The sequence below is a fragment of the Calypte anna genome, chromosome 15 (genome assembly GCF_003957555.1).
Source record: "Calypte anna isolate BGI_N300 chromosome 15, bCalAnn1_v1.p, whole genome shotgun sequence".
In the NCBI taxonomy this organism is placed as follows: domain Eukaryota; kingdom Metazoa; phylum Chordata; class Aves; order Apodiformes; family Trochilidae; genus Calypte; species Calypte anna.
Genome location: NC_044261.1, coordinates 2,097,248 through 2,111,937, shown reverse-complemented (window position 1 = coordinate 2,111,937; position 14,690 = coordinate 2,097,248). Strand labels below are relative to the sequence as shown.

At 39.0% G+C, this 14,690-nt stretch overlaps 1 protein-coding gene across 3 annotated transcripts; it reads right to left on the bottom strand.

The window, feature by feature from the left end:
- Positions 1-2,735: 2,735 nt before the first annotated feature.
- Positions 2,736-14,381, bottom strand: ZCCHC8 (zinc finger CCHC-type containing 8). 3 transcript variants are annotated; one of them, XM_030460765.1, is made up of 14 exons: positions 14,167-14,381; positions 13,164-13,206; positions 12,514-12,588; positions 11,915-12,020; positions 11,597-11,674; positions 11,178-11,281; positions 9,906-9,971; positions 8,190-8,253; positions 7,612-7,754; positions 6,715-6,857; positions 6,138-6,253; positions 5,342-5,425; positions 4,839-4,953; positions 2,736-4,245 (listed from the first exon to the last, which is right to left on the bottom strand). In XM_030460765.1, the coding sequence occupies exons 1-14, from the start codon at positions 14,351-14,353 to the stop codon at positions 3,446-3,448; spliced, it is 2,124 nt and encodes a 707-aa protein (XP_030316625.1). In that variant the 5' UTR covers positions 14,354-14,381; the 3' UTR covers positions 2,736-3,445. The 3 variants fall into 3 exon arrangements, with proteins under 3 accessions (XP_030316625.1, XP_030316626.1, XP_030316627.1); XM_030460766.1 differs by having other exon boundaries at positions 2,759-4,245; positions 8,190-8,250; XM_030460767.1 differs by lacking the exons at positions 9,906-9,971; positions 11,178-11,281; positions 11,915-12,020; ... (1 more) ...; positions 13,164-13,206; positions 14,167-14,381 and having other exon boundaries at positions 2,759-4,245; positions 8,190-8,250; positions 11,597-11,656.
- Between the last annotated feature and the right edge of the window lie 309 nt (positions 14,382-14,690).

Sequence of the window (14,690 nt, the reverse complement as noted above, 5' to 3'; positions counted from 1 at the left end):
GCTTGATCTTCTCAGAGCATTATCCATACTCATCAGCACCACTACAGAAGACAATTTGAGAAATAAGACTTGAAAGAAGAATTTTAAAGATACCTCTAAGTGCTGAGTATTTTGTAGGAGTGCCCTTATTTCAAATTAATTACTGAAAAAAAAAATAGTTCCTGTCTGGCTTTTCTGAGATGAAAACATGCATTACAGAAATCTTACTTTAAGAAAAAAAGTAGTATAATAGGAGAAAAATCTCCTATAATCTCCTGTCAGTTTTCTTGAAAATTTGAAAGGCAAAAGAATAACAGCTGGCAGTATTCCATTCTCAGCTCTGTCTTGCTTTACCAAGTTAGCAAAGACATTTTTAGGCTAGCAAGATCCATTTTTTGTTTTAATATATGTGTTATACAGATTATTAGTGGAAAAGGGTTTAGATTTTGACAACCTCAGACTTGAAAGTAAACATCTCCAGATGTGTAAGATGGATAGAAATAAGAAAAAAAGGAAGAAGAGTGCTCAATTTATGATATATGTGTCTAACTCAAATGTTTTCCATTAACCAGCCCCAAGCAGCTCCCAGGGTCAGCATTTTCTTAGTCCCCTGCTAGCAGTCTAATCAAGTGCTTACTTTTCCTTATCAATAACCAACTCATCATCCAGGTTTTGACTATATAGGAAAACATTGACATCACCTACTTATTAATTACAGTGATATCATTAGGAAAGAATGAGCACAGGTACAAAATCATGCTTGACTTACCTTTAAAAACATTCAAGACAGACAGGGATAATATCAAGACTAAAAGGAACAAGTCTAAACATCTGCTAACAGTTTGCAAGAGAAGCACAAAAGCAATAAAAAACTAATTCTGAGCACACAGACAGTTTGGTATTTACAAAAGCCAACATCTTTTTGTTATGTTAATTAGGAACAATCCCAGTTGTGGGAATTTTAACTCAACCATGTACACCAGTGTGACAGCATGCAACTCATGCTGCCAGCTGTAGCAAGCTAAAGGTCAAGGACAAACACCTCTGCTGACTAAAAACTAGTTAGTCTAGTTACTTTGGACCAAAATTCCACTGGATATAAAATGTGGATCCAAACACAGTCCCTTGCTGCCTCAAGATGCCCCTAATAATATTTGCTTTAGATATCAGACATACCTTCCAAAAATGAAAAAGAACCCTCCAACTAGTTTGTGTGCAGCAAATACAAGTGACCAAAATGATAAAAGAATACTGAATAGTTCAAAATTCAAAGCCTTGTAAAAATAGCCTAGTTAAACTAGGTTTTACCCATTCTCTAATGCTTTCAGTATGCATCTTGGAAACAACAAGCAGCTATTTTACTTGTAAGTCTGAGCATTTGTATAATCACTGAAGACTTATCTATTTTTATCAAGTAAAGTGGGTGATTTATTAAGATTTTGTGAACAAACAGAGCACTAAAGGGTACTAAGCATATAAAGTTGATTTTTATCTTTGAAGTATCTGTAAGCAAAGCAGAAGTACTCAGGTAATCCTGTAACATTTTGGCTTCAAGTCCTACTAAAGCAGCTGTTTCATAAGTGCTATTAAAAAAGGATCTTCTAAGGTGTGGAGGGAGAGCTGCATGTTTAAAATATGAGCTCCTCAACACACCCAAAAAGGTGTGTACACTTGAAATCATTACCTCATGCCCTGCATCAAACTATCATCTGCATGTGAATGATGCAGCACACAATGGCTTCTGTAAACTGTTATTATTAACCTTGAGTTCCACAGGAGGAAGAGACATGGAGAAAAGATCTCTCTTTGCTTCCTAACTTTGTAAAGTTCATGGCAGCTGGAAGCAATGTAATAATCAGTTTTCCATGCCTCTTACAGGAAATAGTATTATTTTTCCTATAAAAGCTTAGAAGAAAAAGCCTTTCATTTTAGCACACAAAATGAACCTTTACCTTGACCACTGCTTTCCAAATGCAACCAGAGAAACTGAATTGGTTTGTTCTGCAAGAAGTTTGTTCAGCCTCTCAGAAAACAAGCAGTTTGTATATAAAGACATTTTGGTTTTCCCTTCCTGTAAAGTTTAGAGGAAAAGAAGGAAATAAATACAAAAGCTTGAACGACAAAAAGCTTGGGGTTCTCAGTCACTCCAATGCAAAGTGTGCTGATATCATGTGTCACAAAAACTTTGGGGAATATGTACAACCTGCAAAGCTGAAAAACTTAGAAGAGTAAATTCAGTCCCTGAAGTTATCTTATCAAAAAGAACATCCCTTTGAGTGTATTTTCTTAGATATTTTAAAATATTTTGGTTTACTGTGCACCTCACTTGGCTTGGAAGACTTTTTTCCTGCATCTATAGAAGGACAAATGCTTTACCAGCTCCAGAGCATTCTGTTAAGTCAATCTACCACTCCCTCTGTTGGCAACTCAAGTAACGTGCAGCCACTTCATCTACTGTCCCTCTGAAGACAAGAGAAGGGGGAAAAAAAAGTGTTAGAATAATTAATCAGAAGAATTATTACACTGTTAAACTTTTGAAAGTGGGAAATTCCTCAGATTATGAAAAGGGAATGGAACAGCACGGTTCTAAGTAGCTAAAATAATTTTATCAGCTTCTTGATTATGAAAACCTGAACCCAATGTTGTCACCATTTCTAAAATAATTACCTTTATTCATCCTCATTTTAATCAGCTTCTTTTTCTATTTATCTTCAGCAGCTAACCGAAAAAAATGCTCAGTTTAATGGTTTAGGACTCCAATTAAGAAAATCTTTGTATAAAAGGTCATTTATTAAACCTCTGTACACAGCAATGAACATGTATGTACAGCAAGTTTACATGAAGGATGATGTTACAAAAGATACAGTGGTAATTAAAACTGACCCACATAAATAATTTATAAAAGTATTTGAAATGGTGACTATAATGCTGGTAATCCCTGATTATTTCCATCCAATTGCCAGGATTTTGACGTGGGAGACCTTAATATTAGACATTTTAAAAAACATTCTGAATATATTAAAATTATCTACAGGGTATTTAGCAAAATGTATAAAGTATAGATTATTGTACACAAAGGACAGATATTAAAAAACATCACCAATCCACCTGAAACTCAAGGACAATATAAATCTTTGCCAAAGTAAAGAACAGCAAACCACAAACTCCTTTTTTTCAGAGTTCCATGTATTGGCAAGTAACTCGTTCTTAACAGATCAACAGTCCTGTTGTTTCTCAGTGGAAGAATGCAATTTGGGAAAATTCTTCTCTATTTCCTATGTGCTCTGGTGGTCCTGATCAATACAGAAACCCTGCACCAACCTCTGTTCCAAAGATGAACGGGGCAGAGCTGCATTTGTCAAGATTTTTTCCTTCCCTCAAAAGGATAAGGAAGTTTAACCAAGTTTGTAAAACTGGAGAGAGAAGGAAGCAAGGATTTGGACATACTGAAACAAAGGAAGACCAATTAGGATGAAGTCTTTTTCTTTTGCTGGCTTCTTGGGGAATTTTTTAACACACTTCTTATTCGTAGATAAACACCTGTTGATTCTGCCATGTTTTCAAATTCAAATGGTGTTATGCCTGCAGCAAACTTGCTCATGTCAGGAACAAGACTGGAGTTCTTTGCAGGTGATTCAGTGCTTGTGACCATTTTATTACCACCAGTATTTTCTCCATTGTTAACATCACTGCTGGGAGCAGGCGTGGTGTCATCCAGCAAGCCCTCAGCTTTGGTATTGTCAGGATTTTCCTCTAAATTAAGTAAACTATCTCCTGGATTATGACTGGTTACAGAAGGTTCATTTTCTGGCACCTGTTCATTGATGTCAGAAAACCCAGTTTCCACTGTCATCACCTTCTCAGATGACCTTCCTTCTGCAGCAGGATCCACTTCGTTCCTAGATGGCGACGAGGTGACAGAATTCCCAGTTAAAGGTGTATCAGCAGGAATATCAGAGTCACTGTTGGTGCTTTCTGCCTGCTCCAGTGCTGCCCAGATTAATCTCTGCTGTTCCTCTAACTCTTCCAAGGTCAGGGTATCCTCATCCATAACTGAGTCCACTATTTTTGGCTGGGGACTATCACTGGAAGCATTCAATGGTGGAGCAGTCCTAGGAAGAGGCGTGCGGGTGGGTGTTGAAGGTTGAGGTGGAGGAGTTCCTCGTGGTAAAGGAGGAGGAGTTGACATGGAGGGACGTCCAGGTGGCAGTGGAGGTTGGAACTCAAAGCTGTTCTGAGTCTGAGATCTCTGGGACACTTCCAGATCTAGGAAGAGATTGAAAAATATCTTTTAGAAGCTGAAATCTGACTGGGACAAGATTCAAAATACCAACCCTCTGATTAACTCGTTTTATGTCATCTCATCCTTGGTTTTCTGTGGAAACAGAGCAAACTTTTTGAAGGTTTTAGTATCTGCTGAAACTGTGTTGCTGGGGTTTATAACTCTGCTAGCCACTCAAGTTAAAAAAACAAAGTATAACACACTTGGATGTATTAAGATCAAACCTCTTCCACGGAGACACACTGGGGGATTTCCTCATAGAAAATAAAAAAAAACAAAGCCAGGAGTTTCTCCAGTTATTCTAAGATTTAAATAACACTGTAAAGTCCTCCTGTGAGTATGACTGATTTTTAAGAAGTTGTGAGCTTGTAAGCTCCTACATTAATTCATCCCAGTATTTAACAATTTGGAGGTCTTGATAGCAGAAGTTTAGGATACACCTGAAGTAAAGAGATCAGAATTTGTAACCCAACATCCTAATTGCTCTGAGCATACTCTAAGTACCTGTCTGGTACTGGAAGATATGACAAGCACAGGAACAGAGAATGCTGGAAAAAAAAATGTGGAAAAACTATACCAGAATCTAGGTCCATGTCAGCTGCTGGTACCTCCATGTTGTCTCCTTTTGGTCGTTTTGAATGATGAGAGCTTGAATGAGTTGCAGCTCTTTTATTGCTGGGTTTTGGACTTGGCTGAAGAGAAAGAGTCCAGGAAAACAAAAGAAATAAATTGTACAACTTGTATTTCCAGCTGTAAGTACATACTTTAAGCAATTTTGTAACTATATGATCATCTGGTGACCCAGTGTGTAACTTAGACATTGAAGTTTCAGAGATTTAATGCAACTGAACAGAACTGTAGTCTAATTCAGGTTTAAGTGGCAGAAAATAAAACTGTCTGCACTCCTGGGCACATAGATCTTATGAGACCATCACAAGTATGGCCTGTCCCTTCCTGGCAGGCTTAAAATAATAAAGTCTATAGCTTTGGGGGAAAAAAGAAAATATTAACAAGAAATCATCAGTAGCTACACTAAGAACAAGACAATATTTTTGGCAAGTAACAATGAGATATATTCACCCCATGGAAATTAGAAAGATAGTGAGCAAAAACATCCTTCTGTTGAGATGGCTGCATGGGGATGGAACCAAACATCTGCCATTCCTATAGAAAAAGAAGGAAAAAAACCAAACATGGTGCATATGGTTGGTTAACACTGAGAGAATACAAGCCAAGATGAATTCAAGTTCTCATCAAACACCTGTTTTATCAGACTAAAAAGATTTTTTTAAAAAAATCTCCTCTTTGCAAGATGTCTTATTGACCATTTTATAGCAACTACTCTTAAACATTTGTAACATACCTACAGATTCTGTCTTGGAATAACTCTTCAGATGAAAAAGGCTTACTTTGAAATTCAAACTGTTACTTTTTAGTGAAAACTGAAAAAAAAACCCAAACTTGAGGAAGGAATTTGGCTAAGAATATTGGATGAAACACATTATTTGGGCAAATACAAAATGCAAATGCAAAGCTACTAAACAAAATGTAGTGCTTTTTAAGGTGCAGGCATTAGTATCACTGATTAGGTTCATTATTAACAGCAGGTAAAAACACTTCTGAAAATAAAAGTGCAGCAGAAAAAGAAGATTCCTTATGTGCTCTGGGCAGTGGGTCTTTGGATATGACTCATTCTGTTTAGCTGTTACAAAGCTTCCCAGTGGTCATGCACTGGTCTGATGAAGTTCTCTATAATTGATATTAGATTTATGATAACACCTGAAGTAACTGTCAGATGCAGAACACAAAATGCTCTGTACCTAAAAGCACCTCATGTTAATCAGCACATTGATTAGAATGCAGGACAGCCACTTACATCTGGGATGCCACTTGGAGTGGATATATTAAAGCCTGGATAGTTTATCAACTTAGAGACATCATAAGTGATGCGTTTTGTTTGACAGGATCCTTCATCTTCTGTTCCACCATCATCTGTAACAAGACATTATTATTATTATTATTGCTAATTAAGAACCTTACTGAAAAAATCCTTAGGATTTAAGAATTATTTTAGTATGCAAGTGCAGACAGAAGGCTTTGTAATTCACAAAGGCAATAACACAAGTTACAGAACTTTGGAAAAGAACTGTGTTTTTTTCATGAAACACATGAAAAGCTTATTAAAAAAGGTAGAGAAAATTTGACAGCATAGTTTGACTCCACATTCTAATATCAAGGGTTGGTTTGAGTGAAATGACACTGAAAAGGAGTCTTCATCTTAGCAATCCAATCATTACAGAAGCTGGTTCACTGTCACAGCTGGATGAAAGGGCAGGATTTCTTCATTACTTTAGAAAACTTGATTAACAACCCCCTTACTCTTCCCTGAGAAAGATGAAGGTTTACAAACTAGGTACAGTAGTTGTAAAACTGCACTCACTGCACATTCCTACCTTTTCCATCATAAAGTGCAAGTCCTGAGTGCTCCATTTCAGCCTCCTTGAGCCAGCCTGGAGGATAACCCAGCTGACGCATGCGATAGATAAATGGAGGAAGACTCTTGTCTGTGACACCAAGAGCATCCTGAAGTTCCCCACTAAGTTAAAAAACCAAACAGAAAACACAAAGTCCTCTAGTAAAATCTGTAACTGAATTTGGACAAAAGTTATGAACATTTTGTTGAACTTCAGTCAAGGTAAAATAACTGTGTTTTAGCTCAAATTATGTTGCCTGTCAATACCAGATATAAAACGTTAATGTCCAAACCAGCTCTGATATTAAAGATAACTTTTAAAACTTTAATTTCTCCATACAAGTGTAGATATGCTTAAATATTTTATGAGACCAACTTACTAGACTTGTTGCTGGCCTTAACTGTACCTGTCATGATAGGAAGGGTGGAACTTAACACTAAATTTACTGATGATTTCTCTGAAGTCTGCTACAGCCATATCAGGATTTATAAAAACATTTTGCATAAAGAGAGAAAGAGGGGAAGGGACACTCAAAGCTCAAAAATGTTCAGAATCTTGCACACATTTTTAGTTTATTAGGAATATAATGTATCTGCAAATTGAGCAGCCAAAGAGTAAAATTAACTTCCCTACATTAGGGCAAGTGCCAGAGGAAAGGGCAGGATTATTAAGCCAGCAATGGGCTTTCCTTTGAAAAGTATCTGTGACATCTATTAAACAAAATTTTAATTTGGAAACAAATCTGAACATCATACATCTATAGTTAAGAGTAGCAGATGGACTTATAGAACTCCAGAAAGTAATTTCTAGCACTCCAAAGGTAGAAAAGGTAGCCCAGAAAAGCAGTGCAACAGCTAATGGAAAGAAAAGAGGTACCTAATTACTCCTGGTTTAAATTTTCCAAACCTCTCTTCTACTTCTTCTGCATGATAACGTTGCTGGAAATTCTGATTGCTTGCTTCACCACAAGCTTCCAAAAACTCCTTTCTCTTCTCACTTATGCGAGCTGCATTTCGTGGCTTAAAGATAATACAATTGGGAAGTTCAGATTTGGACAATTTACATTTTATGCACTCCTTTACCCAACATACAACTGGTGCTCCTGGCTCTCAGCATGCTTGATCCTTTATCACATGGCCATGTGATACAACTACAGTTGTAATGAAAACCACATTACAAAAAACCCAAACATCTTTGCATTGGATCTAGCAGATCTCTAGAACAGGAGGAAAGATTATTCATCCTGAGAAATATCCCTCCATAAATTAAAGGAGATATTCAAACCATTATGCTACAAAATTAACATTCTGATTATGTTAGAATTTACAAGTATGAACCACACAAGCTAATCAACAGATTAATAATCATTTGTACATCCTGACCCCAAGGCATCTAATTATGCAGTTACATTCTTGGAGAGCAGCAGACTTTCTGAATACTGATGCAGACTTTACCTTTGGACAGTCTTTCATCTGATGGTCTTCAGAACCACAATTGAAACAATGGGGTTTTGGCCTGCTTCAAAAAAAAATGCACAAGAGATTAACCCTGAAAATCATTTTGCAATGCCAAATGCACTTAATTACTTTAAATCCTGTGTGACTTTTAGTTTTAGACTTAGAAAAACATAAGCATTGCTTGCTGATTTCATATGCTATCATCTGCTTCTCTTGAACTGCCTGGTTTATGTCAATCTTCAAAAACAGAGCACCAGAATACTGTTTATTTTACAGTCCTAAGGAGGGCACAAGAAATGAGAAAAAGCACAGGCACAACACTGGGGAGGAAGGGAAGAATACATGACAACACATGGTGAAGAAAGAAAGTACAGTGGGCTTGATTCCTCTGACAGGTAACAGAATAGCCCTGGAAGAATTCAGTCTGTATCTCAGATCTGTAATCCAGTCCTTTAATCAAAGGGGAGTGAGCTACAAGATCAGATCAAGTTGCTGAGGGCTTTATCCAGTTGAGTCTTGAAAATCTCTGAGGATTGGAGACTCCATAACCTCTCTAGGCAACCTGATCCAAAAGTTTACTGTCCAAGAGGTAGAAAAGCTTTTCCTTGCATCATGCTGCAGATAGAGTACTCACAGAGGGATTTTTGCTTCTGATTAAATAGGTAAACATTAGCTTAGATAGTGCAAAGAAATGAAAACAAAACCTACAGACTAAAACTTATGCTGAGTCCAGAGGAAGGAAAGTGAAGACATTAAAACAATATCTTTAATTTTAACCTTAGCCCACAGTGTGAACAAATTATTCATAATGTGAAGTTGTGCTCTGAGAACCTGGATTTAACTGCAGCTGGCTTCAAGATTAATTACTCTAGTAAATTCCCAGCATTTGAGCAAACATTTTAACATTATGGAGGGGGAAATCCCAATCTCTTGCAAGATTCAGAGACAGATTTCCTTTCTCAGTATTCACTTTTACCATCTTAGGATGGGAACTAAAAGTGGAGACAAAAGGGTGACACAAGGATGAGAACTCAGGGTAAACCCCCTTTACACAGACACTCCTGAAGCCTCTAATTCAATAAAGTGAATTATACAATATTCAAACAAACCTTCTGTGGTGATCCAAGTATTTTCTCACCATCCCATATCACAAGTATAACCCTTCAATCTGCTTTCCATCCAAGTGGTAGCTCTAATCAAACCAGATTTTACCTCAGCACATCCCTTTACCTTTGAAATTCCCACTTTAAGTTTGTCTGGTCTTTAGTGTACCCAAAATCAGGGATTTTGGATGCTGTGAAGGCCACACAAGCTTGGAAACTCAATTTGCTTTACTTCTTTAGCATAAAAGCTACACAATCAATGCAGAAGCCTCTAAAATGATCTTAAAGACAGACTAAGTCAGACAGGAGTTGTTCCACAAGACAGGAGGAATGATGATTGTACACCAGTGCAAGGGTAACAAAGCAATCACTAAAAATGCAAGCAACAGAGGAACTAAGCACAAATTCCAGAGTTTTTACACATTGATCTTTAGGCCCTTCCTAAAAAAAAAGTCAATAAACAAGAGAGACCCACTGACTGCAAAGCTCAGCACTGCTTTACTGCATTTAAACTCAAGTATGTTCAAGGGTTTAGTATACTGGGGAATAATCACAGTGTACATCTGAACTTTTCAGCTCAAAACTTGATATTTAAGAATATAATACAAACCTTTTTGGTTTTACTTGTATTTCTTGTCCATCTAGGGAGAGAATCTGGCTGAAAACTTGCTGATATCTTTAGATTTCAATAAGGAACTGCTACTGGATGAAGCAAAATTTCAGTCTTGTTTAAAATACCAGTGAAAACCTAATAGTGCTTTGACTAGAACACTAACTCCTCTGGATAGAAGTTACAGATGGGTCCTTGATATGATGTCCATGCTACAAACTATAAAACTGGATCCACCATGAACTGTTTGCTAAGAGAAGTTATTTCCTCCTACCCAATTTCTATCCAATAACCAAATTTTATATTTATCAGCACTTGCTAAAACTCCAGTCCTCTTGTTCACAGGCAGGAAGTTTCAAGTGAATAATTCTGATATGCTACACAGCAATCTTAATAACATATTTTGATAGAGTTTCAGAAATGTAACTCACTTCTCAACTACTTGGGTTTGCTTCTGGACAAGTTACAGTACAGTTCATACTGCAGTCAAAGGCAGGCACAAGAAAACCCAGGTTAGTCAGCTTATAAATATGCAATTTTTGTTCAGTTATGAGTCATTTTTTCTAACACTAGGAAATAACATTTCTTACAAGATTGGTAAATTCCAGAAATCAACCATGAAACTGGGCCTTGTCCTGACTCATTCTGGGGAAGAAGCAATACTGGAAAACCAGGGAGGGGAGACTGAGAAAAATGGAGAAATTTCTTGTCCTGTTTCTTTTTGTCATGTAGGGCTACAATATTCAAAACCACTTTTCTAACATTTCCCTCAGTTCCACCTTTCCAACACTGCCTTGAATAAACAGCAAAGAACCAACTTTAAAATGGATGCAAGTTAAGAGCATTCCATAGGAGACTCTCACTGACTCCCACATTTGGAAAAACCACCTTAGAGCATATTTGAGTTTGCTAAGCTCTCTTCTTCTCTCAAATACCAGATTTTCTAGAGGAAGAAGATTTACATCTGGAATGAGCTGTCATTCCAAACCTGACTACAGACTGGCTCAGAAAGTTCCTACAGTCACAAGATGAATTTATGGGGATATGGCATTCACTGTCCCCAGGTACAAGCCTTCCACAAAACAGGGAGCCAAATGTACCAAAATATTTGTATTTTGTGAGAAAAAGGCATGAAGGACTCACTGTAACTCTGCATCTGTAACAACTGATAGGGTTTTGCTAGAAATGAACAAAATTTGAATTCAATTTACCAACTAACATTCTTTGCTTTTGACAAATAGAAAAACCCCCTTGGTTTAGTAAACAGGATACTTAGGTATTTCCCATCCTTCTGTCAGCTGTGGATTCTCATTTAATAAAGGCTGTCCCAGTTTATCGAGACAAAAATTGGTAAAATACAGAACACTTCCTACAACCTGTAGAAAAAAAGTCAGAGAATTGTCAGAAATGTGTCAGTACTCAGGTCAGACTGGTAGCATTTCTATAAAGTTACACTGCTTGAAATACTTCCAGGTTTTTTTTCCCCCACTCTGTAAGAATTTACAAATAATACACACCCACACCTGTACAAATAAAGTATTTTTTCCACTGATATATCTAGAACATGCTGAACTTAACTGCTGTTACACTGATATATGAAATGAAACATCTTCTCTTAATGGCAGTGTATATTAAGTAAAGAGAATGAGGAGTCAGACCTACCATTGAAGAGCACTTAGTCAAAAACTTACACTAAAAGCTTCTTTGATTTTTTTAACAGAATTCGAGCTTGCTGTTTTACAGTTCTCTTCCAAAAGAACACTGGAGGGCTGACATGAAAAGGAAAAATGCAAATTACTTTAAAATAACAGTAAAAGAAAGAGCTCCTAAATAACTCAAGCACATAAAAGGGACAGAACATGGAATGCTTCTATTCTTTCATGGAATATTAGTTTAATTGGCAATTAAACTGGAAAAAAAATGTTCAGCTATTTCATGTTGTAGCATTTCATTATTCTCACTATAAAGGAAGAGAAGGAGCATCACAAACAGTTTGGGTGTTAAAGTACCTGTGGCTTCACATTGAAATGTGCTTTTTCCTGTTCACTTCTTTTCTCCTCTTCGTATTTCCGAACCAAATTAAAAACAAAATCTTCTATTTCTTGACGATACTGCCTGAAGTGAAGAAGTGCACAGGGATGAAGACATAAGCAAGACTGAAATATATGCCAAATGTCTTTTTTTATTATTTTTAAGCATTTACCATCTACTGAAGAACTTAGAAAAGGGTCAGTTAACTTCTCTCCTGTCCTCCTCCCAACCCCCACCAACAAAAATGCAATCAGAGAGCACCCTGATATCAATGTGGCAAAAAATCAACTCAGAAGCAGGAAAAGTTTAATTTACTGTATTTACCCACAACATTCATTAAGCTCAAACTGCTATCCAGACTCAGACCAAGTTCCTAGAAGTCACATTTAAGGATAAAAACTGATATTGCTAAAGAAAACAACAGACCTCCTGTCATATTGCTCATTATCCTTTCTTCCCTTCAACATGAACAAGTTTATGTTATTGACTAAAACATACAACCATCCTTTGGGCAAATACTACCAGATCCAAACATCCCATTTCCTGTCAGGATTGCTTTTTCTTGGAAAGTACTTACTTAGAAATTACATTGTTCATAAATAAAATCTGCAACAGAGGTCCATCAAGTTTGGAGCTCTCCACTGAGATTCCACTAGAACAGAACAGAACAGAACACACAGACAGTGGTTACCAGATCAGCTTTACTGTCCACTTGATCACAGCAAAGAGCCTGTGGTCTGTGGAGAGAGGAAGGTTTGGACAGTATCAGTCCCATCCTTTTAAGAAATTCATATTCACTTAAACAGAAAACATGCTCTGTCAAGCAAAGCAGGTTGCCTGGTGGCAGAAAGAAAACAAAACACACCACACAACAGAAAATTTCAGTAAACTGTTATAAATCTTATAAATAAGATCTCTTATTTATTCAGTGATTTTAATGGGCTTGGGCTCACTGCTGAACTTTACAAAAAACTTTCCCTGAGGGCCATGTAAGGTTCACACAGACACACACAAACCAAGTTACAGCAAGAGAGATTTTAAGTCCTTGACACTTTTAAAAGAATGACAGTGGCATTTTAGAAGCTCAACATCTGAGCAGGGATGGGGACACAGAACCAAAGCATCTAAAATATATGGCAGACCTTGTTAAGCAGCTATTGTCTCAGACAAACTCTATTTCAAACCTATAGAGGTCATACAAAGAGTTTTAAGGCAGCATTAACATACCTAGGACGAGTCAGAATATTCAGCTTCCTTTTAAGTTCTTGATGTTAAGTTACTGTTAAGGAACATTGCTTTCTGGAGAAGACAAACCTACACCTTAGTTCATTAAAGGATTAAACCAAACAAGAAAACACCCAACAAGAATTCCACAGACTAAGGAATGGGTTTCAGATCCTCCTATTCACTGCACAGTGGATTATTTACATAGCCACGTGTTGCTGAGGAAACACAATAAAATGCCAAAAAAACCCCAACCCAGACAAAGAGATGAAAGCCAATGCGAACAGTATCATCCAATACATGCACTGTGGGTGAACCCTAAAATTGATGGTATTTTATTTTTTAAAAAAACCTACAATCACCACCAAAAAGTCACCAGTAAGAGATGCATTCTCACAAACAAAATAAACTATTAAAAAAACCCATTTCAGATTTCATTCTTCCACAGTATCTACCCCAAAAAACCTTCAAGGAGACAGCCTCAATTTAACAGCTTCAAGCTATTTCTGTGTTATGAGTTTATTTCCAAAGCGAATGTACAGATGTTTCTTTTCCCTGTACAGACAGAAAGGAGCAGCCCGGCATCCAACGCTTTAACGGCCACCCCAGGACTCCAACCACTCAACCACCTCTCCAGGGCAAGGGAAGGGGAGCTGGCACAGCACTGAGGATCAAAGTTTTCAGAGAAAACTCCCTCTTAAAACGATGGAAGCAGAAACCAGGAGACCGCGGGCAGCGCAGGGAGAGGCGGGCTGGCAGCGGCCCAAGGCGGGAGGCTGCCCCCTCCCCAGTCACCTCAATTCCCATCGCCCTTCAGGACGCGCCAGGGCCCCAAGATGCCGGGCAGAGACCATCAGGGGCTTCCCCACCCAAACACACACAGACCCCCGGCCGGGCAGGCGCCGAGGCTGGCCCGGAAGGGAACCGGCGGCAGGAGCGCCGTCCCGCTGCCCCCCGCCCCGCTACGCCCTCCGCGGAGCAGGCCTTGCCTCTCCCGTCAGGATATTCTCCGCCCGGAGCCTCCGCACCGTCTCTTCGCGGTCCCGCAGCCGCGCGTAGAGCTCCTCCAGAGCTTTCTCGGGTCCCTCCTCCTCCTCCTGCTCGACGCTGAGGGGAGGAGGTGGCGGCGGTCCGTCCTTTTCTTCCAACTGCTCGAAGAGCTCGCGGTCCCCGAAATCCACCTCAGCCGCCATCTTAAGCTGCAGCAGGAAGGGAGGGGCTTGGGCGGGCGGGGGGAACCGCCGAGGGGGCAAAGGGCAGAAGGAGCCGCCGCTCGCAGCGGGAAGCGCCGGGCGGGCGGGCCCTGGTCCCGCTGCGGAGCCAAGGGACCACAACTCCCAGAATGCAACGGCAGCAGCTCGCCATGGCTGCACCCCGCGCCGTGCCGCTGTGCCTACTGGGAGTTGTAGTCTGCCCCCTGCGAGAGAGGGCGGCGAAGGGCATGCCGGGAGCTGTAGTTCTCTGGAGGACAAGCGCAGGCAAAATGGGGGTCGGGCAGGAATCCACTGCCGCGCTGCTCCTTTCGGGTTT